Source organism: Equus caballus, chromosome 23, assembly GCF_041296265.1.
Source record: "Equus caballus isolate H_3958 breed thoroughbred chromosome 23, TB-T2T, whole genome shotgun sequence".
In the NCBI taxonomy this organism is placed as follows: Eukaryota; Metazoa; Chordata; class Mammalia; order Perissodactyla; family Equidae; genus Equus; species Equus caballus.
Window position 1 is genome coordinate 64,061,296 of NC_091706.1, and position 27,671 is coordinate 64,088,966.

General features: G+C 42.3%; 1 protein-coding gene across 3 annotated transcripts in view; it reads left to right on the forward strand.

The window, feature by feature from the left end:
* The window catches only part of SPTLC1 (serine palmitoyltransferase long chain base subunit 1), a 49,384-nt gene continuing 21,713 nt past the window's right edge, over nucleotides 1–27,671 (forward strand). The window contains exons 1-7 of one of the 3 annotated variants that reach the window (XM_001497125.6): nucleotides 1–158; nucleotides 3,002–3,109; nucleotides 6,111–6,205; nucleotides 10,786–10,879; nucleotides 11,441–11,513; nucleotides 20,066–20,198; nucleotides 27,041–27,170. In XM_001497125.6, the coding sequence (XP_001497175.1) occupies nucleotides 102–158; nucleotides 3,002–3,109; nucleotides 6,111–6,205; nucleotides 10,786–10,879; nucleotides 11,441–11,513; nucleotides 20,066–20,198; nucleotides 27,041–27,170 (690 nt within the window). In that variant the 5' untranslated portion in view covers nucleotides 1–101. Of the gene's footprint in view, nucleotides 206–3,001; nucleotides 3,110–6,110; nucleotides 6,206–10,785; nucleotides 10,880–11,440; nucleotides 11,514–20,065; nucleotides 20,199–27,040; nucleotides 27,171–27,671 lie in introns of all 3 variants that reach the window. The other 2 variants (XR_011431612.1, XM_070248804.1) reach the window with 2 other exon arrangements.

A 27,671-nucleotide genomic window follows, 5' to 3' on the forward strand; every position in this document is an offset into this window, starting at 1 on the left:
GCCGCCCCTCCCCCTAGGGGTGAAGACGTCACTAGGCCGCGCCGCGCACCGCTTGACGTGCTTGCGGCCCGCCTTCCGGAAGGAAGCGCCAGCGGCTGACTATGGCGACCGCCGCGGAGCAGTGGGTGCTTGTGGAGATGGTACAGGCGCTCTACGAGGTGAGCTCAGCGGCCCGAGGGCCCACACCGCACCCGACCCTGGGCAGGTGGGACGGCTCGTGTGGATTTGTGGTCGGAGGCCTGGGGGGCTCGGTCGGTCACACCCGCACCCTCGGCTGTCCTCGCTGGAAGGGCTCGGGGGCGAACACCGTCCCGGCGACGGAGGGTAGGGAGGGACGGGCGGGAGCCGGCCCCGAGGGTCTCGATTTGAGCGCTGGCCGGCGCGGAGCCCGCTCTGGGTCCTGTCGGGGCGCAGGCAGGGAGCGCGTGGGAGGGGGCGCGGGAGAGAGGCTGGTCCTCAGAAACCGGAGTTGGGACGGATGGTGGAATGAGGTGGTGAAAATAGAGTGGGAGGTCTCAGTTTGGGGAGGTCCTAGGGGAGTCAGGTGCTTGGAACTGTGGAGCAGGTAATAGGGGAAGGAATTGTAATAAGTTGGAGTTTGTCCGTTTTTGTCGGAGAGTGGGGTTAGAAAAGAAGCCCAATGATTTAGAATTTAGGAATATGAAATAGTTTGTCTTTCTTCCGCATATGTTCCGTTTTCTGTCTTGTCAAGATACAGATGTTTGAGTAGATTTTTAAAGGAAGAGTAGTTAAGAAGTTTTTGAAAGGCTGGTTATTTCAGGTATGTTAGATAATAATGAAATCAGAATCTCAGCCTCAGAGAATGTTCATTCATTTGACATGTATTTCCTGAGCTTCGCTGTGCTGTCCAGTAGAACTTTCTGCGTGTTCTCTGAGCTATTCAACACAGTAGCCACATGTGGCTGTTAGGCACTTGAAATGTGTGTAGGTGCAACCGAGGGACTAAGTTTTCATATCATTTCACTTAGATGTATATTTAGTTACATGGTGACTAGTGGCTCTGGCATCGGACAGCACGGATCTAGACTGGGAATAGTGCAGTGAACAGGCAAGAGGCAGGCCCTGTGCTTAGAGAACTCACATTCATTTAAGTGAATCTTGGTCTTCTTTTGATAATTTCATTTAAACTTACCATTCCTGCTTACTGGCAGGGGTGGTGATGGTGTCCTCCATTTCAAGACTTGTCAGAACTTCCTGAACAACAGGTGACTGAGCAGAGGTGACATAAGCGATGTCCAACATTAGCTGAATTATAGTAACTAAGATAAGAGCCACTAAAATTGAATGATTGTTTTTAGAAATGAATAATTTTCTGTGATACGTTGTTGTTGCCCTTTTGAAGACTGCATAATTGACTGAGAGTGAGTTTTGGGAGAAGTCGTCCTGGGTGTAACATTTCCAGGAAAAGAAGACGCATTTGTGATTTTTGTTAATTCACTAGACAGTACCTCAATTTTTCTTAGGATGATTTCTTTATAGAGTGGGGTGGTTAACTGGTGCCTTGGGCAGATGTTTGTCTGCTAGAATCCAATTACTGAGAAAACCAAAAGGATATTTAGACTAGAGCCCTTGTTCTTAAATGAATTATATTCAAGGGGGATCAGCAATTTTAAAAAATCATCTTAAAGATTTCTGTTCTCGATCCCAGTTTCTATGCACTGGGTATGTAGAACTTGAGGAGTCTTGTATAGTGTACTCAAAAAAGAAATAACCGTGTGTGTATGTAACGTATGTGTGTAGTTTGAAAGTTATTTGTACATTGACCTGGAAGTTTACATATGAATGTGTCAGCAGTTTTCCTGTCTCCACATGCTGCAGTTTTTTTTAACTGTTGTGAATCATCCTTGCTTTCTTTCTGTCTAATGTTTGAAAATAATTTGTTTGTTTCTAAATGTCTCATTTATTTATTTGTTTATTTATAAAGATTGGCCCTGAGCTAATATCTGTTGCCAATCTTCTTTTCTTGTTTTTCTCGCCCAAGCCCCCCAGTACATAGTTGTATATTCTAGTTGTATGTCCTTCTAGTTGTGGCATGTGGGATGCTGCCTCAGCATGGCTTGATGAGTGGTGCCATGTCCGCACCCAGGATCCAAACTGGTGAAACCCTGGGCCGCTGAAGCAGAGTGCACAAACTTAACCACTCGGCCACAGGGCTGGCCCCTAAATACCTCTTTTAAATGATTTTCCAGTGACAACCAATTAGAATAGAGCACCCTGTAACTGACTGAGGTTTAGTTGATATCTGGAATCTTCCACATGCACTTAGTGTGTCTAGTTGCATAAAACATAAAAGTTAACCTGGCCTTTATCCTAGAAACATAGAGTTGAAAAGAAGACCTGACGTGGATGTTTCATTATGGCGTCTTTATGGCTGTTGACGTGGAAAACACTACATACTTTTGGGGAACTACAGTAGAAAAATATCTGCTATTCCTTTAAGCATTTATAAAGTCTTTTTTTCTCTCTGCCATGTTCCAAGAAAGATTTAAAGAGGCTTGAAAGGGGTACAGAAAATATACTAAGATGTGGAAAATTCTTTAAGAATTGTGGAAACTGGTTTCCAAGTAGCTGTCTTAAGTCATCCGTGGTAGATGGGGGTGGCAGAAGGCTTGTGAAGCTGTGAAATGTTTGTTACGGTCATTTCCCACCAGTAAAAATTTAAATGACCTGGAGGATCTGATCGTTGATGTTGTTTGACATATTGGGATTCTGTGTCAGATTTTATTTTAAAAATTAATTTTTTTCCTTTAAAAATTTTGCAGTTTTAAAGATAGAGTATTAGAGGTTTTCCATGTGTAGGAGAAATTGCCTAGTGTTAGAAATGGGAAAAGGAATGCGTAGAAATGAAAGGAACTTTGAAAGTAAATTTTAAGAAGTAATAGTTTAAAGGTCATGGGAGGCAGTATATGCGGGTGCATCACATGTTATGTGCAGGTTTTAGAAGGGTTTATTTCATTTCTTTTTTGTATTTCACTCATAGGCTCCTGCTTACCATCTTATTTTGGAAGGAATTCTGATACTCTGGATAATCAGACTTCTTTTCTCTAAAACTTACAAATTACAGGAACGATCTGATCTTACAGTCAAGGTAAGATTAAATCTGTTTTATTATTCAGTATATGATTATAGTTACTGCGTCTTTCCAAAAAGGATTTGTGGCCCCTCAACTATATATGTTAAAATGTTTTCTGTAAGGTAGGGAAATCAGGGGGAATGAAGTATCAGGGTAGACAAAGCATGGGATGCCAGGGATGAAGTCAGTACCCTGAAGAGTACTGTGTTACCGGGCTCTGTGCCTTGCTAGGGGTGAACAGCAGTCTGGTGAATAGATGGTGGAAGGGCAGCATGGGCAGCTGCTGCATTTCGAATGTTCATTTGCAAGATTGCATGAGTTGCTCAGGAAAAGCACCACCATTTCTGAAACCTAAGTGAAAGTGCTCCCTGTGGTCTTCATAAAGGAAATTCGGAGTTGGAAAGAATCCCGCCCCACCCCAAATTGAATTATACTGTGTTCTGAGGGCCCAGCTGAAGGCCAAGTGGGACGAACCTTAGGGAGCAAAAGTGTCTGGCGGGTCTGTGCTGAGGCCCACTTGCAGTCCATTAGTACAGGGACGCAGGGGCTTGAGGGACGGCAGCTTACCCTTCGCTCAGGTTGCAGCACTGGGGAGCTGGGCCCCAGTGTGAGGGGAAAGAGCAGTTTTGGCTGCAGCATGGTTTCTGTCACTTGGATCCTTTCCCTGTGCAGCCCCTAGAGCCTTGTGCCAGAATGCTCAGGGAGACAGGGTCTGGGAGAGATGTTTTCCCACAAAAATCTCTAAAAATTTTGGTTCACAAGGCAGCATTGAGTACAGCACAGAGATGAAGCTCTGGGCTTTACTTGCTGGAGCATTCACAGGAGAAAGTTCGAGTGGAGTGGAATTACCACAGCAACGTGGCGATTGCTTCCCTGTTTTTGCTGACTGGCTACTGCTGTCCTGATCATCAATATTAATCATGAGACAGTCAGGCAGTGTGCCCTAGGGGACATGCAGCAAATGGTTCTTAGGGCAAATAAGTTTTGGAAATCTGGGTAAAGCAGAGTAAAGATTGTCTCATCACGTGATTTCTTTTTTTTCTTAAAGATTGGCACCCGAGCTAACATCTGTTGTTAGTCTTCCTTTTTTCCCCCCAACTTCTTCTCCCTGAAGCGCCCCCCATACCTAGTTGTATATTCTAGTTGTAGGTCCTTCTAGTTCTGCTATGTGGGACACCGCCTCAGCATGGCCTGACGAGTGGTGCTAGGTCTGTGCCCAGGTGCCATGTCCCCACCCACGATCTGAACTGGCAGAACCCCGGGCCTTCAAAGCAAGTGCCTGAACTTAACCACTCAGCCACGGGGCTGGGCCCTGCATAATTTCTTATGACCTTTAATATGGCAGTGGATATTTGAACCTCTCTTTGAAGGGATGCCCTAAACTTCACCACAGTTCCTCCCTTCCTTTTTTGTGAATACCTTGTGGCATTAGGCTGCCATGGAGCAGTCTTTCAATAGCATTACAGTAAGACTGGGCCATCTAGGTCAGAAATCCTGTCTCTCCTTTTTTCCCTTGGTATTTAGGAACTCCTTGTGAATGATTATGTGGCCATGAAACAGATTTCTAGCCCAGATTTGTAAGAGCTGATCAATCCTAATATTCTTAGTTTTAATTTAAACATTTCAATTAGAGTTGGAAGCAATCCTCCTCACCCCGCTACTCCCCACCTCCCCACCTAGACTGAATTGTGACGTGTTCTCTATGGGACTTAGCTCAAGGCATGCTGGGCGAGCTTTAGGAAGCAGAAGTGTCTAAAGAATGCACACATATATACATTTTTAAAAAGAATGATACTGAAAATAATTTTAGAATAATCCTCGAAAGCAAAACTTAGCTAAAGCAGGATTCAGTCGTCAGTGACATCTTACCCTGAAAGCTGTGGAAGGAAGAAAAAAACTGTGAGTGTTTTTAAAGCTTCACTTATGGCAACGTAGTCGAAATGCCCTTCTCAGTTTTATAAATCTGCAGAGGCTCTTGAATACCAAGGGATCTTGAGTTGATTCTAATGTCTCTCTCCATGGTAGCAAGTGGATGGTCTGCTGGACCCATACCCCAGGCTTGTGTGGGCTGCAGTTCTCTCCCATGCGGTCAGTGGCAGAAACAGATGAGGAATTTATTGGTTGATTTGTTCAGCCAGTGTTTTTGAGTGCCTCAGCATCAGGTGAAGCAGGTGAATCGGGCTCTTGGCCCTGCCCTGGAGTTAGCTCTCAGGAGAAAAATGCCCAGAAGCATGTGACAGAAGTATGAGAACAGAACCATTGAGAGTGGGCGTGTCTGTAAGGCAAGAATGGCTGTGACTGTTATGTTAATTTAGGTACTTCGTGTTATCTTGTACATCCAGACTACATTTTCCAGATTACCTTTTTTTCTGATTCAAGAAAGGATAAGAAACTCAAATAGTCAAGGTAGTTGTCATGCATGAAGTAACGGACAAAAGAGATAGAGTGGCTTTTTATGAGAAATTTCCAAGCAACTAAGTCCTATTATAATAATAATTATAAGAGAGTCTTTTTCTATATTTCAGCTACTTCTGAATCCCTGCCAATGGCTCGTGGGAAACAGTGCTTTGTGGTCTAGATGATCCCTTCCCATGACTGGCATCTGTAAGGACTTAGGGTCTGGCTATCTGTAATATCATGGAACAGGGGCTGAGCTCACTACCCACGGTCGTGCGTCTCACCTTTGTGTTATAGACTTCTTTTTGTCTTGCTGTCAGTATAAGTTATACTTCCTACTTCCCACAGTGCAAAATCCTGAGCAGAGAGATAAAGTTTTCTTAACTTTTGCAGTCACACACAAAGCTACATGGAAAAAGAGCCTTTAGCCTGTGATGAGGAAAGAGGCGAGGGGTTAAGCGCAGAAAATTCACTAGTGATTTCCAACCACAACAGCTGGACCTCTGTTTCTAGCTATGTGTTCGTTATGACGGTTCCCTTTCAACAAACAATTTGGGTACTGCTGGAGTTGCTGTCCAGTGATGCACTGTGCTGTGTTTTAACTCCTTCTCTCCTGTAGGAAAAGGAAGAATTGATTGAAGAGTGGCAACCAGAACCTCTTGTTCCTCCTGTCCCAAAAGACCATCCTGCTCTCAACTACAACATCGTTTCCGGGTAAATTGGTTCGCTACTCGAAACACTTGTGTATTGGTTCCTGTAGGTGTGCTCGCCGACGTGTACAGTGCTTTCTAGTGTAGTATTTCTTTCTTAACTAAAAGAAAACATTCAGAAATTTCTAGAGATCACTGCTTTAGTCCCCAGTATAAAGCTTTCTTTTAGGGATGGTATGGGCATTTTTTATAGTCTCTAATTTAGGCATTACAGTTTGTTTCTTTTTTCTATTAAAAAAAGATCTTTTGTCAGAGTACTATACACACATGATATTTCAGATGGTCATTTAAATGAAAACACTCCTGCTTGGTCCCACTGGGGTGCTCTGTTCTTTTTTTTTTTTTTTTTTAAAGATCGGCACCTGAGCTATCAACCGTTGCCAATATTCTTTTTTTTTTTCTGCTTTATCCCCCCAAACCCCCCCATACATAGTTGTATATCTTAGTTGCAGGTCCTTCTAGTTGTGGGATGTGGGACGCCACCTCAACGTGGCCTGACAGGTGGTGCCATGTCCACGCCCAGGATCTGAACCCTGGGCCGCCACAGCAGAGCATGCAAACTTAACCACTCGGCCACGGAGCCGGCCCCGGGTGCTCTGTTCTTTATTTCCTTCATCCTCAGCGCCCACATCCATTCTTCTCCCCACTGAGGCACCCACTGTGATACTTTCATTATGCTTCCTATTAACATTTCGTGTGTTATATATTTCCATGCTATTAAAATGATATGTTTTAGTATTTTGATGTATGTATCTTTGAAACCACACAGTCTTGATATTTTATGAATGTGTATTTTTAATTTTATGCTCTAGACTTCGTTCTGACTTTTTACAAGATTTTTACTCAAAACATTTTCCGACAAATATTTGAGTGCCTACTATGTTTAAGGAATGTGCTGAGCAGATTAGTTTATAGTAATAAATCAAAATCTTTGTTCTCCTGGGGCAGACAGACCAACAATGAAGTGATTAGAAGGTTAGCTGTGTGAAGGGGTGTGAAGAAATATCAGAGCAGGGCAAACAGAGCGAGGGGGGTTGCTAGATGTGCCTCTTGTTTGTTTCTTCTCCCTGCTGCATAATATTCTGTTGTGTGTTGTCACCGCCTTCCACTTAGCCGTTTTTCTCAAGTGGGTACCTAAGCTGCCCCACTCCCCACTGCACAGAAAATCCTGTGATAATATCCCCTTGCAGACTGAGTCTCCTGGGTGGTGTCGAACCTGGAGTGTGTGCTGATTTATGCCCGTCTCATTTCCCTGTGGGACTTTTTAACGTTGTGATCCACCTGTCTATGCTCCCCTGAGTTTGTATATGGGGTTTTCCTCACAGCCCTGTCCGGCAACATTGTTTTATTTTGCATTTCTCTCATTATTTGAACCTTTGAGTATCATTTCATCTACTTATTAGCTGCTGGCATTTTCTCCTTCTGTGAATGCCTCTTCATATCTTGTACCTCTTTTTCTACCTGATTCCCAGCTGGTCTTTTGATTAGCAAGGCTCCTATATACTTCGTAGGTTTTAATCCTTGGTCAGTTTTTGATGTTGATTCTAAAACACGTTTTTTTCCTGTATTAATATCTCTAAAATGGGGGTGGATCTTGTAGCTGCCGAGAGTCGTCGTCAGCCAGGGGGGTTGTCACTGCCCGTGTACCGATGAACCGGCTCACGGCTCTGCTTGCTGCCAGCGCTTAGTTGGGTTATGACTGCTGCTGGTAAGTCAGTCAGCTGATGGCGGGGGAAATGGCCAGACCCCTGTGAGCAGATGAACAGAGGTGGCTATGACTAAGGCTGTGAACATCCCTTTCTGCTGCCTTTGGATAATAGCAGCTTACTTTTTAGAAGCATGTGGTTCGATTGGGGAAAGGTGAAACTAGGAGTTTAATGTAGAGAATGGGTGACACTAACTTGTTGGGTAATCTCAGAGATGAAAGTGGAGCGTCCTCCTGAGCAATGCTGGGATACTCCTGATGGCGGGGAGGAGAATACTGTGTGAATCCCCGTGGTATCCGTGGCTTCACAGGGGAGCAGATGGCCAGAACTCGGGTAATAAGCTTAGGAATGTCTTGACTGATTTATCTTGCTTATATTTTCCTTTATGTAAGTAAAAAAGTAGCGTGACAAAAGTCTCTGTCTATGAACGCCTACTAGAACTTTTCATTAAATATAAATAAAAAATTCTAGATGAAAAGAAAACGTAGTTATATTTTAATGGGCACTGTTTTTCTTCCTTAGTGGTAGATAAAATTCAGTTGATACCATCTGAAGTACAAGAAATCTCTTTATCACCCACCTGTTAACTTTGTCTTTGGTATGTTCACTGAACAAAAATTCTTAATTTTAACTTGGTCAGATTCATCCGTTTTGGCCTCAGTTTGTGTGTTTGGAGACTTATTTCAGAAATCGTTTCATACTCCAAGGTCACAAAGACATTCTTCTACATTTTCCTCTGTTATCTCTTCCAAAATATCTTTCAGGTTTTTAATGTCTGGAGTTCACCTTTGTACATGGTTGTTCAACTTTATTTTTCTCCACAGAGAAGGAAATAGGTGTAACTTAGTAGTTTGTGGGTCAGCTGCTGTCATTTGCCAGGTATTTGTATATAGACAGTTCTTGATTCTTTCATTGGTTTAGTTGCCTGTTCTCGCTTCACTGCCAAACTGGTTGTTAACAGGGGTCTGTCATATTTGTTTCTTTCTGGTAAAGCACCATCCTCCCTATTTCCAAGTTCACGTATATGATTGGGAACTGACTGTCACTAACAGTGAGGTTGTGGTGTTTGATTGGGAAGGGTTTCATTTTTCTTCCTTCAAGTCCTCTGAGGCCTTGATTGTGGACATATTTTTCTAGATCGGTTTTATTTGCTTCTGTGAGGGACCCTGAGGGTTTTAGGCTCCAGGACTCCTGTGTCAAGTGCCCAGCGTGACTTATTCCTGCAAGCCTGCGAGGCACAGGTGCCAGCCTTCCGTTTCTCACTGGGCTCTGTTTTCCTTCTCTGCCCCAAGTGCTGCACAGAAACAAGATCCCTATGTCCCCACATCCTGCTGCCTCTTAGCGGCTTGTCCGCTGTGGTCAGGGGCTTTGGGTGGACTTCTTCTTGATAGTTGGATTTCTATGTGTGTGACTGCTTTGTAGAGTGGCCTCGATTTTCACATCAGCACCCGTTAGTACAGGCTTGTCTACATGAGTGTTTTGACTCTTCGTCTTTGTGTGAGTGCCAGCACCTCCACACCAGGGAGGACTTAGGAAACTTAAAGACGTCCCGAGAAGTAGGGAACTAAATGACATGATGGATTCAGAATCACAGTGAGTGCTTGGAAAGAAAAGAAGCCCTTGAAGCTGTAGAGAAGAAGGAAGAAAATGTGTAGAGAGCACCTCTTATGGGCCAGGCACTTTTATAGTGACAATCACCTTGAGAGGTAACTTCTCTCCCCACTTGGTAGATGAGGAAACTGAGGCTTGCGGAGGCCAGGTAACGTCCCCAGGCTTCTGAAGCCGTCAGGAGCCGTAATGCATGTGGGATCCGTCTCACTGACTCTACAGCCCGTGTTCTTTTCACTGAGGCTCCTTGCCATTTGGATGAGTTTGTCTGCTTTTGTGAATTTGCTTCAAGTGGTCTTCTTTCCCTGGTTTCCCTGCATCTTGTGCTAAATTTTTCATAGAAAACTCGTTCTGTTAAAACATACCAACAAGAGCAGTGTTTCTCAGTCTGTTCTGACTGCAGTGCATTTTGTAGAGCAGCCCAGTGTGTAGACGAGTGCATATGTGTCACTGTATGAGTTCCAGGCCACAGTCCTTTCCCGTGCCCTGTGCAGTGCATTCTGTTATTTTCTATTCCAGTCTATTCTTACAGTTTCCCCTAGTTAAAATAGGCTGGTCGTGACTGACTAAATTGGTCTCACAACCCTTGAAGCCCGTGTCTGTAGTTTGGCCCCGTGTTTTTGCAGGACGGCTGGTGGCTGGAGTATTTGTCAGCAGAGGACTTGAGAGCCCTTCTCCTGTCCCAGCCTGGTTCGCATCCTGCTCCTGTGCTGCTGGCCACCCTGTTGCCTCTTTTTTCCCACAGGGCCAGGGGGATTCCTCTCAGATAGTACTCCAGCATTAACTTTAGACCTGGGGAGCATGTCCCACTTATTCTTTTAGTGGCTTCCTATAAATAACAGGTATTTTTAAACCGCGTAACTGTCAGATCGTAACTTGCTCTGCTTAGTCTTGCTTTTGCTCTTGATCTTTTTATATTTCCTCCCTGTTTGTCGTATTCCAGATTTTTTTCTGAGGTACCTTATTTAGCTGCTTCTTTCTTAAGTGAGTTTTAAGACCAAAGCAGAGATTTCCCATTCATCTATCCACCTTGGAATTTATTTAAGTAGTACAGGGTAGACTATTAAGAACATTTGAATTAAATCTGATTTTTTTAATACCATTTTCTAATTTTTCTTTTTAAAAATGAAAAATAAAAGCTAGGAGCCTGGTATGCAAATAGGGTACCATAACAACACTCATGTGACCTGTCTGCCTCCAGGGTAAGGTGACAGGGTGCGCCCTGTCCCAGAATGTCTGCTGATGTGTGCCATTCTTGTCTCTTCCCCAGCCCTCCAAGCCACAGCATCGTGGTGAATGGAAAAAAGTGTGTAAACTTCGCCTCATTTAATTTTCTTGGACTCTTGGATAATCCTAGGGTCAAGGTAAGTAGCACATATACTGAAGTGGACCAGTAGCCTCACTGACGTAGAATAAGGGACAAATGCAGCACGTCGGAGAGGTCTGTGTGAGTGAGTGCCGTTATTCTTCTGACAGCTGTAGCCTGGGTTTTGACAAAGGGTAGCAAGAGGGTCTGAAGTGGCTTAGTGATGGGTGACAGCCAGAGAACTATGTGTGCCAGACCTGGCTCATAGTCAGAGATGTGTCTAGGAAATGGCCCCATCTTCTGTTGGGATTCTGGGCCAGTGAACATTTTTGAGGAAAAGCTTATGTCCATAAACGCCAAAAAAGTATAAAGGCATCGTGTTGACCAGATTTTGATAATCAAGCTAAAGTACAACTTGTCTGTGTTTTAAGTCATAAACCTAAATCATTATGTCTGTCTTTTCTTTATATCCTGTTGTTAGAATTGTCATAGTTCTAAGAAAGGAAGGAGAGCTGGGGAGGGAGGAAAGAGGAGTCACGTGGGTTCGAGAATAGGAAATGTCAGTTTCGAACTCTTAACGTAAATCATTAAAATCTAATTTCTTTTTACTTCCGCAAAGGCAGCAGCTTTGGCGTCTCTGAAGAAGTATGGTGTGGGGACTTGCGGACCTAGAGGATTTTATGGCACATTTGGTACGTTTCTGTCGTGTTTTTCAGACTGCTACTTTCGAGAATTAAGATTGTTTGATTTCAAAACTCCTTAGAAAAGATATCCTTAATTAGTTGTGGTGTTAAGCTGGTGAGTGCTATTTCTTATCCAGCTTTCTAGAACATTTCCTGTTGGGAACCGTTGGTGGGAGGTGCGTTGGTCTGGGTTGAATGTCACTTGTGGAGAGGAGCCGCAGGTGCCTCAGGTACGCTGTCTTGGTCGGCTGAAGCCTGAGCTGCTGTCGCAGTGCCCCCAGAGACGGGTGTGAGGAGGCACAGTCGGGCATGCACGGCAGGGGGATGGGGAAGGGTCTGGTATTGGGTGGCTCTGCTCTTCACACCTGTGCAGGAGCCTGGATCTTCCCGTCTCATTGCTCTAGTGTCAAAGGCGCCGGCCTTCGTGACGAGCCACGTGGTGCGGGTGAGAGAGCAGGAGTGCAGGGCGGCAGAACCCTATTAGGTCGGCGGGCGGCTTGCACATCACTGCCCACAGTCCACTGGTGAGAACACAGCCCGGGCCATGCCTCGCTGCAAAGGGGGCTAGGAGCTAGCTCCAGCTGGGCAGCTGCCACGTGCAGGGGAGAAAGGCAAGAACAGACTGGGAGGCGATCGACTACGTAGCTGTTTTCTTTCTAGGATGAAGATGAAGGATCCTTGATTTCCTTGTGTGGATGACCGGGGACAGGCTAACTATGTACTAGGATGAGAGTGTGATTTCAAACACTGCGAACTCCCTAACTCAGAGGCATCGCAGAAGACCTGGCATTTTGTGGTTATTTTTATAAAGTGTATGTTGTTCTTTGCTTCTGGGAACTTTGAACATGTTAAATAATTGTTCAAATGAATATATTACTGGAAATAATATTCTGGCTTACAAAATGTCAGAGTGTAGGGAAAGTAGAGCAAGGAAAGTCTCTTCTGTTCTCTGTCCTCTTTTCCATTTCTGGGTCTTTCTGTGTTTTTTTCACTTTAACAATTCAGATATTTTTAAGAGAGTGCCTTTCTTCATTCCTTAGCTAGTTTAGTGGTTAAATTATTTGTACTGGAAACAGATGATTGGGGGTTAGTGTCCAAGAATTTACAGCTGTAAAGGATCTTAAAAATCTTGTATTCCAGCATCCCAGCTATTCGAAGAAGAATGGAAAGCCCAGAGAGGTTGAGTGACTTCCTCATGGACACACAGCTCATTAATTTCAGCCCTAAAACTAGAAACCAAGTATCTTGACTCCCAATCTTAATGGCAAGATCAAAGACTTAAGCTCAAAGCAGAGTCTCCTTCTCTCCTCTAGTCTAGTGCAAACCTGGGTTGTTTGCTTGGTTTTTATGGGTAGGGAATAATTTCCTTGATAAGTATTAGAAAACTAGAAAAGGCGTTTTTTTTATGGGGTTGTTTGTTGTAATCTGATCAACAAGGCTTGCTTTCCGTGATCTGCTTGCTAGGGTAAAGAAGTTGCTTTCTTAAAAGCCTCTTTTTCTAGTGGATTTTATTTGCATGTGTGACATTGGCCCCTGCTTGGGAGTTAATCTGAGAAGACAGATAAGAGATTTATTGCTAAATCAAGACGTGGAAAAAAAAAATTCAAATCTTTGAGACAATTTTTCCCAGAGCAGTGGAAATATATTGTTAAAACAGCCCAGTCAGCTTTTCATTTGGATCACCTGAAGTTTTGAGTGTATAGTAGGGTGCTTTGTGCTTCCAAATGTAGGGTCTTTAGATGAATGGTTTTCAAATTAATTTTCTTGATTGAATAATTTGGTCCATGATATAAAATTCAAAAGGTTTACGAGATGGAGAGTGAAGTCTCCCCACCACCATCCACTCTCAAAAGACTGCTCTCAGTGGTTTCTCGTTCATTCTTCCGAAGACTTTTTTTCAGCTGATGCAAACCACTTCCATACATACATTTCCCCCCTTCTTTTTACAAATATGATAGCATATCACATATGTGTTCTGTCCCTTGCCGTTGGATTGAGTTTGTTTTAAATTTAAATTGGATTGATCTTTCCAGTGTCTGAATGGGTCACCACAGTGGTGTAATGAACACATAGCTGTGTACGAACTCCTCTATCAACTGTCTTATTGGTCACTGAGTCCTTATCCTAACTGCGGTTGAAGGTTCAGACAGACTGTGGCATCTGGACAAAGGTTGGAGGTTAATTTGCATTGTGGTGGTTTTGTAACAAGACACCAAACAACAGCTTGTCTTAAGGTAACACCCTCCAAGTGTGTCAGCCTCTGATAAGCACACCGCGTTCCATCTGAACAGTTGCCCATGCTTACTTGTCATCTTCCTTTCTTTCTTTATAATATTGTCCATATTTTTCGTTTTTGGTTTTCCAACAGGATATTTTCAGTGTTTTTCCTTATTCTGGAAGTAATTACTTAAATTATTGTAGTTACATTAAATTACCTTGAAATTTCAGTGTTAGATAAGATCAGAGAAGCTACTTGAGGTCAGCTAAGGCTGAATTTTAAATCTCTAAAATACCCTCCACAATTAAATTATTCTAGATATTTAGGGTATATTTGCCCTTTGAGCTGCATAAAGCAGATGTGAGGACCCCTTTCCTCTCGTTTGAAGATGCTTGTGTATTCGTGAGGCCTGGGGTCTCTTTTCTGAACCCCCAAAGCTTGCTTTTGATTTTGTCTTTTTTTTTCTTGAAGTGTTACGTTCAGGCATCCATTTTCAAAGATGTAAATTCTCTCCGATCTTTGCTCAACTTTTCAGATCATGAATGTAAATCACTTGTAAAAGTAAATTTCCGTGTTAAAACATTCTCTCTTTTTATTTCACTATAACGTGTACATGACATTAGATGATTAATACAGAAAAAGAAAATTGAACAACGATTGAGTTAAAATTCATCTAGTTTCTTAGGCTAAACGTTCTCCTGCCTCCTAAAGGCCTGGCAGGTAGAAGTAAACAAGTTCTTATGACATTCTTACAAGGACTATGTGATCAGAAGGTTTTCTGCCTTCTCATTTTATTGTTTTAGTGTGGATTTTAGAACCAAGCAAGTGGTTTTATCAGGTTGTGGAGCCTTCCTTTCCTCTAAGGCCAATGGGATCCCAGTGTGCTTTTGTAGTTTCTGGTTGAACTTCTTTGTTTATTTGTTTTGTTTTTAATACATTCAGATCTCGTTTACCTGTGGTTTATCACTGGTGCCCCAGGATCTGCTTTGCATATACAATGCCTCCTTGGCTCTTTGGTCTTAAACTAGATCAAAAGATAATGGCAGGGTTTCATGGTGAGCGATAGTGGCATTTGTTTTCTAGAGCCAATAGTAAACAATTGTTCATTTGTTTATTTTTAAAAATATTTTCTTTCTTTGTTTTAGCACAGTCAACTGAACCATGACTGCATATTTTAGTAGGAAGAACATTTGGTCATAAAATTCCTGGATCTGCCACTTCTTCCTCCCAGTCATGGGACTGTAGTTTTCACAGTGTAGTGGGGGAACAGGCCTTCTTTGCACAGCTTAGAACATTTTGGTAAGAATCACATAAGATTCTGTGTGTGAAAACATTCACTGTATTTATGTTCTGATGAGTGTATAAATGATATTTTTACTTTTAATAAAAATTGTCCAAGTCTCAAGGGACTTTTAAAAAAAGTGTGTAACACAAAAATATGGAGGCCTTAGGAGAAAATGTAGTTGGTTGATTGTTTTTAGACTGTTCTAAAGTTGACAGTTTAATGGGCTTTCCTCTGCAAAACAACCAAGAAGGCTCTAACATCTCTTCTTCTTCTGAGCAGATGTCATATAAATGGGAAGCTGAACAAGGGGCTTTAATGTGAGATAGTCCTCAAGTATTTGGGATTTGGATGACTTAATTAGAAGATAGTGCAACTTTTTTCCTTTTAAAAGAAGATCTTTTCTTTTATTCTACAAATATTGATTTAGTTGATTAAACACTTACACAGCCTATTCCACGCCAGGCTTTGTTCTGAGTGTTTTATAAGCATTAACTCATGCAGGTCTCATAAGAATCCTTGAGGTGGGTATAGCTGTTACCCATTTGCTAGAGGAAGGACCTGAGAGACACAGCAGTTTCAGGCCTGTCCAGGGTCCACATCTGGTGATGAGGTAGCCCAGATCTGAACCCCCTGTGATGACCGCCATGGCCAGGCCCTGCGCTGGGTGCTGGGCATCCCATACTGGCCCTGCCTCCCATCTCTTACGTTCTGGTGAGAGAGCAGGTGGGAGAAAGGACAGCGAGTGGCTTTCTGGCCACCTCCTCCCATGGCCTTCCCTATTGCGATCATTCCTGGCAGTGAATTGGAGAATGTAGCTAGCACTTTACTTGCATTCCATGCAAATCTATGGCCAATCAGTAAAATGGATCATACACACAGAAGACAACATCAGAAGTCGGGGAATATGCCCTGGCAGTTTTCCTGTTTGCTGCCTCCCCCTCCCTTGGGTTGAGTTTCTTTGTTACCCAGAGTAGCTATCATACATCGAGAGAAGTTATGCAGCTTCTTATCTATCACATACTTATCTATCACAAAACCAGCTTTCCAAGGCTGACAGCAGCGAAAACCCAATGTGTTTAGATAGGAGGAGGAAAAAAGGCCAGTCTTTTTTAAACTTTTGGGATTAGGCAAGAGCCAATAAGTCATTGATTTATTGTATAGAGATTCTTCTTACCTCTTTATGGCAACAACATAAAAACGGTTATGAGTATATATAACGATGAGAATACTCCGAAAATACAGTTTTCATCCCCTGGGCAGCTAACTCTAAAGCCCTGAAACAAAGCCAGGATTGTCTTAGTGCATCCTTGCTAATCCATGAGAAGATCATTTCAGAAGTCTACAGGATGATTTGACATCCCTTTTGTAGTTAGCAAAGATAGTTTGCATCCATAGGATGTTTTTTCTTTTTGAACTGGAGCTGTTGAATGAAAGCAATTCATTGTGGCTTGTGTTGTCCATCTGCTAGCTAAATTGTGGAGATTTGGCGTAGATAGTCCCAGTTGAGAGGTGCATTGCAATTTGAAGGAGGCGTCCTTTGGGGGCTCTGCCCTCACCTCTGATCAGAAGAGAGAGGCAGTGGGGTGGCAGGTCCTGCCTGAAGGGAGGGTGCTCAGCACTCAAGCCGAGGAAAGGGTAGGCCTGGGTGAGGGGTGTCTGTGCTCGGCTGCATGGGGGCGGCTGGTTCTCTGGTGCTCTGCTGCTTTCCTCGTGTTTGTCAGATTTTGCCTGAAACTTTCCCTGGCAGCATCACTCATAGATGAGTGGACAGTCAGGTGCAGGGTCAAGTCCTCAGACTTTGTGGTGTCGATGTCTCATATCTGATGCTTGAAGAGCTAAGGGCCTTTTTGGTACCATTTTGATCAAATGGAATACATTCTTCTTAACTTCATTATTGTAGAAGCCCACATTTATTTAATGTTGATATATTGAAAGTGTCATTTTTGCAAAATGACTATCACCCATTGGTAATGGAAATCAAATGGTAATTCTTGTGTTTTTAGCATAATAGACTATGTTGGTACACATTTAAACTGACAAATAGGAAGAAGCATGCTTAGTTTTTTATCATCACTTGATTGCCGTGGGATAGATAGTTGATTTTCACAGTTCTGTAACATCCTTGAAGAAGTCTATAAATAAAATGGGCTTCAATTTATTTTTTTTTCTGGATATTGCTGCTGAATGTTCTAATTCCTCACTATATCTCTCTTGCCTTCAAATTGGGGTTTAATTTAGACCATCTGTGTCCTCTGCTCCCTCGCTCACTGGCTGGTTCCCACCCCAGCCTTTGGTTCACAGTCTAGTGTTCTCTGTCTTCAGTCAGAAACCACTGTGGATGTGTTGTAGTTCTGAGTGTGGGAGGGACCCCGGGGCTTCAGACCAGTAGGTGAGAGGCACAGCGTAGCCTTGTACCCGCTCTCCGGGCCTCAAGCTCTCCAATGACAGCTGCCAGGTGCCTCTCTCAGCTACGTCACTTTGTCAGTGGCAGAAATTCTGTATTTCTCCCTGATCCAGTGCTTATCAGAGTATCTGTCTTTATGTGGTATTACTAAATGTTTGATTAATAAATGAATTAACCAAGAAGAGTGTTGGACCCCGCTCATCTCCTTTTTAAAATGCAGTCCTTTGTGAAGTTGCAACTTTTATATTTCTTAATTTTGCCTTTTACAATAGTCCTCCCTTATCCAGTGGACGCCTGAAGTCACGGATAGTATTGAACCTATATATACTATGTTTTTTCCTGAACATACATACCTTTGGTAAAGTTTAATTTATAAATTAGGCACACTAAGAAATTAGCAACAATACCTAATATTAAATAGAACTATTATAACAATATACTGTAATAAAAGTTACCATAGATCTTAGCAACCTCAGCATATGATTTTTTCCTTTCCTTATTAAGTTGAGAACTCAATTTTTTTCACTTAAAGGAAGCACTTTACGGCTTCTCTTTGGCATATCTGAATTGCCAGCATCACTGATCTTATGCTTTGGGGCCATTATTAAGTGAAATAAGGGTTCCATGAACGCAAGCCCTGCAGTACAGAGACAGTCGATCTGATAGCCGAGATGGCTACTAAGTGACTAACGGCGCTTGGCCTCTACAGCGTGGACCCGCTGGACAGAGGGATGATTCACGTCCTGGGCAGGATGGAGGGGGATGGCGTGAGATTTCATCGCACTACTCAGAGTGATGCACAGTTTACAACTTATGAATTGTTTATTTCTGGAGTTTTTCATTTAATATTTTTGGGCTGAGGTTGACTGCGGGTATCTGAAACCTCAGAAAGCGAAGCTGCAGACGGGGGGAGTGCTGTCCTAGTCAGAAGCATCACAGTAAGATTAGCTTGCCTCTGACGAGTCAGTGCGTGGGTTTACAGATTTTAGATGTTTTATTCAGTTGTGCTAAGAAGTTGTTTCTTTGTTTCCTGTGCCTGAACTGGCCTTACTCACTTGTCCCTTCCTGGAAGGTGGTGGAAGCCCTACCCTTGACAGTTAACCATGTCTCTGTCCTTACAGTGGAAATACTTAGTCCACTCAAAATCAAGCTTTGTACCCAGCTGGGTTAAGTCATCTCTTTCGTGTTTCTCAGTCCTTCGGGTCTTGTCCCTCTCCTGCTTCCCACTAAGAAGGCTTCTGGGGGTGAGGTGGCATCCCTGTCCTTCTGGAGCAGGGAGGGGCAGGGCTTGGCCTTCTCCCTGGTCTCTGCAGTGAGGCGCCAGTGCTGGTGCTCCCTGAAGGGAAGGCTCATGCTGAGGGGCGGCAGTTCACCAGTCTCCTGGAGTGATGCCCCCACCCATGGGACCCCGACGTCTGGGTGGGAGGGCTCTGCCAGGCCATCAGCCCTCCCCACCACCCCTCAGTGGGGAACGTCTGAGTCCCCTGCAACTGCCTCGACTTCCAAGTTCCCCTCAGTGCACGTGCCGCGGCTCCCTCTTCCATGGTCTCAAAATGTGTCTTTACCACCTCTGTTTCCCCTCTTCTCTCGTGAATCTGCAAGACTGGAGGGGCCTGGCTGCACCCTCCCTATGTCAGCTTCTGAGGTCTCCTTGCACAGGGCATGTGGAAAAACTCTCATCTAATTCTCAGGCTCGGGTCTTGCTGTTAAAAGAGCTAAAGGAAGTTTTAAAAATCCTTTTGTCTCCTGGGAGACGCCTCCTTTGAAAACCACTTTGAAGTTTTCAGGTTCAGTGTCAGTCAGCACACTGTTCATGCTAGACGTCGCTGGTTCCTCCAGCCCAGGGCGTGAAGGCTCCTGGCTTAGCCTGGCAAGGTGAAAGGCTGCAAGGAACTGTGATGTAAGAGAGGGAAAAAGTACCAGTTTAGTGGTTAGGATTTAGCCCCATTATTACATCAACATTCTTCTTAAGCTGCTTCTATAAAAGGACCATGTTTTCTTTGTACTGTGAACTTGATTCCCCAGTACACTTAAAAAGAAATTCAGACAGAAGCTCAGTCCTGCAGAGTGATGGCAGGTGCCACAACTAAGTGCTGACACAGACTGTTGGAGGGGTGACCACCACCGTTCCAGCTCTCACTGTCTTGATGCAGAGTGTGCCGGGTTCTCTTCGAATGAACTACTTTTCTTTTTTCTTTTGTTTCCTTTTGAAAGCTAGTTGATATTTGCCTTAGTGCCTGGTTTGGTACCATCTGCTAAAATGCAAAAGGGTGTTGATAAAACAAATGTCTTACACTGATAAAGCCTCAGTGTTGTTGGCTGAGGGAAGTTAAAGCAGGTAAAGTCACTGGGCCTCGAGTTCTTGTGGTTGAGGGATATGAAAGCAAGACCCGGAGTGGGAGCTGCCCCAGGACGTGTTTTTTGGAGAGATGAGGAGCTGATTCAGTTCACAGATTCTATAAATTGTTTTGGCCCAGAAGTATCTTAGTAGATTGTATAATTTGTAATTTAAAGTATAACTTAAAAGTAATTTCATTTTGGCCATAAGGTGAAAGTGTTAATAACTAAACTGCTTTACGTTACTTTCTTTGTTTCGTAGTTGAATAAAAGGATTATAAGGCAGTCTAACCATTTAACTTTGACTATTGGAATAGATGTGCACTTGGATCTGGAAGACCGCCTGGCAAGATTTATGAAGACAGAAGAAGCCATCATATACTCGTATGGGTTTGCCACTATAGCCAGTGCTATTCCTGCTTACTCTAAAAGAGGGGACATTGTGTTTGCGTAAGTGACCTTTACCTACATTTCAAATCGAAATTCCTTTGGAGATAGTGTTGACCCTCCTGGGGAGTTCCTTTGTTAGAGGTCATCTGCCTAAAATAAGATTTATTTTTTGTTTTTAAAGAAATATTTAGTCACCCCAGCAACTAATTCTACACAGTTTGAGAGACCATCACTAGAAGGATTCCTAGAAGTGTCGGTACTCAGTTATCGGCCGTTATAATTTTATTTATTGATGTCAAGAAGGCCAGACTTACCCAGGTTGAGGCCACCCGTCTTCCTTCCCTGTGTGGCTCTGTGACAGCGTGGCTTCCTGTGAGTCTGTGGTCACAACCCATGTGGTCACTCACACCATGTGGCAAAGTCACTCCGCTTCTCAATATCCCCACCGCAAACTCCTGGTCTCTGCTGATCTTGCTTTATGGCTGTTAAGAACATAGGAGCCATGAGGTGGGGACTGCTTAACTTTCCATGAGCAAATCTACACTTGTGTGCTGTGCACTGGATGCGTGGACTGCTGTTTACCATGGAGCGGAGTGGAGCGAGGGCAGGTGTAATCCAGGCAGCTGGTTATACCCGTCAGAAGCACCTGCCTCTAGCCTAAGCCTCTGTCATCTTTTTTTTTTGTGAGGAAGACTGTCCCTGAGCTAACATCTGTGCCAGTCTCCCTCTATTTTATGTGGGATGCCACCACAGCGTGGCTTGGCAAGCAGTGCTAGGTCCATGCCCTGGATCTGAACCTGGGAACTCTGGGTCACAGAAGCGAAGCACGAGAACTTCACCACTACACCGCTGGCCCAGCCCCTCTGTCATCTTTTGAGTGGGCTATTAAATGCCTCTTTTAATTTTAGGTCTCAAGTTTACTTTTATTTCGTTTTTTTTCTTTTTAACACCACAGCCAGAATAATCCTTTTATTTGTGCCTGCTTCTCACTCACTCTTGGAACTCCTGCTCATGCAGCAGGCTCAGGCACACGCTATGGTGCTGGCTCTGCCTGGGGCTTTTCAGGACTCGTGTGGCCCATTTTCCCCATAGCCCAGCAACAACCTGGGAGCATTCCAGCATGTGGCCTGAGCCTGAGTAGTATCGTTTCCTGATGTGAACATGAAAATGAATGTTTTTATTAATTTTTTGCACATACTTAAAAATCAAATACAGTCGTGTGCTGCATAACGACATTTCAGTCAATGAAGGACCACATATATGACAGTGGTCCCATAAGGTTGGTACCATGTAGCCTAGGTGTGTAGTAGGCTGTACCATGAGGTTTGTGTAAGTGCAGTCTGTGATGTTCGCATGACCACAAAATCACCTAATGATGCATTTCTTAGAACGTCTCCCCATCGTTAAGTGGCACATGACTGTAATAAGAAAGACTCAGCAGAAACTCGAGAACTGCTGGTTTCAACAGTGTCTCTAGGTGTTCAGTACAGCATAGTTAACAGACAACTACAGGGGCATCCAGTCTCACTTTGTACAAGCCCCCGCCATGAATCCCTTCTTGAGATTTAAGTCCAGAAAAAGTTTACAGCTACGCTTGAGCTTGTATGCTTTTGTCAGATGATAAATACTATATTGCCCTTTTGGTTTTACCTGCTAGGAAACCTGGGCTAAATTCCCTTTCAAACGTTACACCCATTGTCTTACAACTTCAGTTTCCAGCGAATCGTTAGACAACTGAACTATTTCTCTTATACAAAATTTTAAATATTCTGCCTGAAATTAATTTGAAAGTAGGAACACTAGAGGTGAAGATGCCGTTTAGTAAATTGTTTGATAAATGGTTTTTGATAAATTTATTAGACATAGACAACATGTCTGATGCTTCGTTTCTTCCTTTTAGTAACTAGTGGTAGTGTTTTGCCAATAGTAGGTCTCAGCACAGTGGTTGTTCATGTGCTTAAGTCTGTCCTGGTCACCCTACTAAGTCTATGTTCGTATTAAACATGTACTTTTTCTTAATGAAATGTTTTATATTGAGATCATCGTGGATTCACGCTTGTAAGAAGTAATTCTGTGTGCTTTTATCGAGTCTACCCCAGCGGTCACCTCTTACAAAACTAGAATACAATTTTACAGCTGTGAGATTGACACTGATGAAGTCAAGAGACAGAATATTTCCATCACCACAAGGATCCCTTATGTTGCCATACCCGTGTCCCTCCCACCATACCCACTGCTTAACCCTGGCAACCACTGATCTGTTCTCCATTGCTATAATTTTGTTGTTTCAAGATTGTCCTACAAATGCAGTCGTATCAGTGGGTAGCATTTTGAGATTTGCTTTTTTCACTCAGCATTATTTTTCTGGAGATTCATTTAAGTTGTTGCATGGATCAAGAGTTTGTTCCTTTTGATTGCTGAGTCGTAGTTCCTGGTATGGATGCAGTGGTTTGTTGAAGCATTCTCCTCTTAATGACAGCTGAGTTGTTTCCAGTTTGAGGCTGTTACAAATAAAGCTGCTGTAAACATTCACGTACAGGTTTTTCTGTGAACGTAAGTTTTTATTTCTCTGGGATATATGCCAAGGAGTATGGTTGCTGGGTTGTATGGGTATTACATGTTTAGTTTTTTAAGAAATTGCCAAACTGTTTTCCAGAGTGGCTGCACCATTTTATATTCCCATCAGTGTACAAGTGATCTAATTTCTCCACATCCTCAGCATTTGGTGTTGTCACTGTTTTTTTATTTTGGCCATTCTGGTGGGTATGTAGAGATACCTTATTGTGGTTTTAATTTACATTTCCTGGATGGCTAGTGGTGTTTACTTTGTTTTGGACTTTGTCTAGTCTTGACATCAGGCTAATACTTCCTAAAATCAACTGAGAAGTCTCCAGAAAAAATTTTCTGGAGAAATTGTGTAAAATTGTTAATTCCTTAAACATTTCCTAGAATTCTCCAGTAAAACCAACTGGGCCTGGAGATTTATTCTTTGGAAGTATTTTAATTATGAATTCAACTTCCTTAGTATTCATAAGGCTATTCAAATTATCTGTCATATTGGGTGAGTTGAGGAATTGGTCCATTTTGGACCATTTTCAAGGAATTGATCCATTACTTCTGAGTTGTCAAATGTCTGCAGAGCCTGCAGCGATATCCCTTGTTTCATTCCTGACTGGTGATTTGTGTCTACTCTTTTTTTTGTCAGTCTTGCTACAGGCTTATTAATTTTATTGATCTTTTCAGAGATCAGCTCTTTGTTTCACTGATTTTTCTCCATTGTATTTTTGTTTTCAACTCTATTGATTTCTGGTGCTATTTCCTGCCTTCTGCTTATTTTTGGCTCATTTTGCTCTTTTTTTCCCTAGATTCTTGAGGTGGGAACTTCGATCATTGCTTTGAGACTTTTCCTCTTTTCTAATGCAATTAATGCTGTGAATTTCCCTCTCAGCATTGCTTTAGTCATGTCCCACGAATTTTGATGTGTTTATTTGCATTTTCATTTAGTTCATTGTATTTTATTTCCCTGTAAACTTTCTCTTTGACCCATGGATTATTCACAAATATGTTATTTAGTTTCCAAATGATTAGAGATTTTTAATTTGTTGCAGTTTGTTTTATGGCTCATGATGTGGTCTGTCTTGGAAGATGTTACATGATCACTTAAGAAAGAATATTCTGCTGTTGTTCAGTGGAGCTTTTTATAAATGACAACTAGATCTTGTTGGTTATGGTGTTGTTGAGTTCTATAATATCGTTGCTGATTTTCTGTCTAGTAGTTCTGTCAATTGTCATAGTTGTGATCTATTTCTCCTTTCATTTTTATCAGTTTTTGCATCTCACCTTTTGCAGCTCTGTTGTTTGGTGCATATTTAAGATAAGTTTTCGTGGTTAATTGACCTTGTTATCATTATGTAATGTCATTCTCTGTCTCTGGTAATTTTCTCTGTTCCAAAGTCTACTTTATCAGATACTAACATAGGCGTTTCGCTTTCCCTTGATGATTGTTTGCATGTATGTATACACTCACTACCTATATTTCATATAGCATCTATATGCCCTCCTACCTATATCATTACATTTGAAGTAAGTTTCTTACAGACAGCATATGGTGGGTCGTGTTTAGTCCCCTCTGCCAATCTCTGTCTTTAAATTGTATATTTTGGCCATTACTTATAATGTAATTATGGGTGATGTGTGAGGACTTAAATCTGCCATTTTAGTTTTTGTTTCTTGTTTCTTCTGTTTTTTGTTTTTCTGTTTTCTTTTTCCTGCCTTTCTTTGGGTTAGTTGAACATTTTTATTTATCCGTAGTGTTTTAGACTGTTTCTCTTTGTGTAGTTTTTTTAATCATTCCTTCCTCTAAATATATACATAAATTATCACATTCTACTGGTGTTATCATTTTAGCAGTTCAAGTATAGAAACCTTTACCTTCCCTTACATTCCTTTAGTTTCCTTGTTTGTCATTGTTTTACATGTTTCCTGTATATACATGGAGAACCACATCAGACAGTGTTATAATTTCTACTTTAACCATCGAAAATAACTTAGAAAACTCAAGAGGGCAAGAAAAGCCTAGTGTGTTTATCCATATTTTTACTTACTGTGTTCTTTCGTATTTCCTGATAATCGAAGATTCTTTTCTTTTCTTTTCCTTATTTTTTCTATGTAGAGAACTTCAGTTAGCCATTCTCTCAGTTTTCCTTCAACTGTGAATATGTTGATTTCCCCTTCACTCCTAAAGAATATTTTTGTTACTTATAGGATTCTTGGTTTGCAGTTCTTTTCTTTCAGCATTTGGAATATATTGTGACACTTTTTTCTAGTCTCTCTTGTTTTTGATGAGAAATCTGTTGTTACTCAAATTGTTTTTCTCTTATTTGTGAGGTGTCGTTTTCCTTGGGGTGCTTTCAAGATTTTTTCTTTGCCTTTAGTTTTCAGAAGGTTGACTTTTATTGTTTTGGCATTTGTTTGTTTGGATTTATCTGTTTGAGTTTCGCTCAGCTTCTTTATTCTGTAGATTTAAGCCTCTTGCCAAATTTGGGACATTTTCAGCCATTATTTCTCTGAGTACCTTTTTAGCTCCACCCTCTTTCTCTTCTCTGAAAGCCCACTGGCGTGAATGTTGCATCTTTTATTGTATCCCACAGGTCCCTGAGGCTCTGTTCTTTTCTTTCTAGTCTGTTTTCTGTCTAGTTTACATTGACTAATTTCTGTTGTTACATCTTTCAGTTCACTGATTCTTTCCTCTCTCTCCTCCATTCTGCTTCTGAGCCCGTCCACTGAGCTTTTCCTTTTCGTTATTTTGTTTTTTGGTTCTAACATCTCTACAGGAGTCTTCTTTGTATTCTCTATTTCTTTGCTGAGGCTTTTTGTTTTTTCATTTGTTTTGAACATGTTTATAATTACTCATTGAAATAATTTTATCCTGATTGCTCTAAAATCATTGTCAGATAATCCTGACATCTCTGTCATCTCAATATTGGCATTTGTTGATTGTTTTCTTTCATTCTGTTGATATCTTCTGGTTCTTGGTATTGTCATAGTGATATCACTGGCAAATGATATTTGATTGAAACCTGGACATTTTCATGTTATGCTATTACGGTTTCTGCTTTATTTAAACCTTCTGTTTTAATTGGATTTCTCTGACACTCTTCCACAGGGGCAGGGGGCACCGCTGCCTTTTACTGCCAGGCAGAGGTACAAGTCCGGGGTCCTCACTCAGCCTCCATTGACACCGAGGTGGGGTGTTTTCATTTCCACAGCTGTTGATGAGAGTCTCTCCCTGGAGCCTTCTCTGACACAGCCGGAGCCAAGAGAGAGAGGGTGCTCCTCACTGCATGGAGGTGGAAGTTGTGGCTCTCCACGTGGTCTGCACTGACACCACAGTGGGGGCCACTTGTTACCGTTCGGCAGGGTTAAAAGTCCTGGCTCCCTTCTCTGACACCACCCTGGGGGGTGTTGGGTTACCTTCTGATAGCTCCTAAGGATTAGTCTACGTTCCCCTCAGGCTTTGCTGGTGTTGGGGGGAGTGGGCCCAGGTTTTTCTGTGGTTTGGCTGCAGTGGAGCCATTGTTGTTTGCTGGGCTGCCCCTTCCTGTCCTGTTGCCTGTAAGAGCTTTTGTGTCTGTGCCCTTTGGCATTTCCACTTGGCCAGTTTCATCATCTCCAAGTTGGGAAAATGCAGGAAATTCATTTTATGTCATTTCTCAGCTGCCTGGCCAGTCTGCCTTTTCTCTCCACCTTTCAGAGTCGTCTTATGTTTGTTTTATGTGTAATGTCCAGGGTTTTTTATTGTACCTAGTGAGGAAAGTGGGGAAAGTATGTCTACTCCATCTTCCCAGAAATCTTGCATATACTTTTAAATAATACAACTGAATTACAAAAATATTAACCCCTAATTAACTCCTCTAATTAACCCAATTTAGAAGAAAGAGCTAACTGAAGTTTAATCTGCAAGACCCAGAGTTCTCTCCTGGGTTATGTAGAGTCAACGATCCAGTATTGCTTCTCATGAGAAAGTAATGGCAGAGTAGTGTGCCAGTCAAATCAGAGATGTTAGTGATGGCGAGATGCACCGAAAGTTCATGTATTTCTTAGAAAGAAAATTACTAGGAGTATACTGATATTCCATCCATTGTAAGATGCATGCTGATTTCTGAGAGGTTAAAATATGCTAAGAGTGTGCTTCTGGGAATAGAACCAATGTGGTCGTTATGTGAAAAGGACTTGCAGAGGGAAGTGCAAACAACAACGTATAAATGTTCAGAGGTGGTGTTTATTTGCCATGTTCAAGTTAACAAGTGGATCTTGGTCAGCTTGGAAAAGCAAGCACTCCTTTCTGAGAATGTTGACAAGGCCCTTTAAACCCCACTTTGGTGGGTCTCTCTTCCTTGCAGAGATAGAGCTGCCTGCTTTGCTATTCAGAAGGGATTGCAAGCATCACGCAGTGACATTAAGTTATTTAAGCATAATGATATGGCTGACCTGGAGCGACTACTAAAAGAACAAGAGATCGAAGATCAAAAGGTATGATTCTTTTGAAGAAAATTATACAGTTCTTTTGTACTTTCTAGCCACCTAAATTATATATGAAATGGTAATTTGTCATGAAAACTTGCCTGCAGATCACATTTGGATATCAAGGGCGTTCCTGCTTATTAAATGTACCTCGTGTTAGAGAGCCAAGTCTGATTGTAATTGCCTTGTCATTGCCGTAATTATATATGGCAAATTTGGGGGAAGGTAATCCAGGCAGCTTTCTAGAAGAGAGGGAGAAAAACCGTGTGCACTTTTGGGGTGGGAGGAATGTATATTCTCAACTCTACAGAAGTAACACCAGAACTCATTAGGGCGTTATTGAGATGTACCTAGTGAATTCAAAACAGGCTTATTCATATCAGAATGAATCGTATATCAATTAACTGGAAGAAACAACGGCAGCAGATCTGAGTTTATGAATTTATGAAGAAAGTGAGACTTTTTCTCCCCACCCCACCTTCATCCTGGAGCTCTGAGCAGCTGCTACCT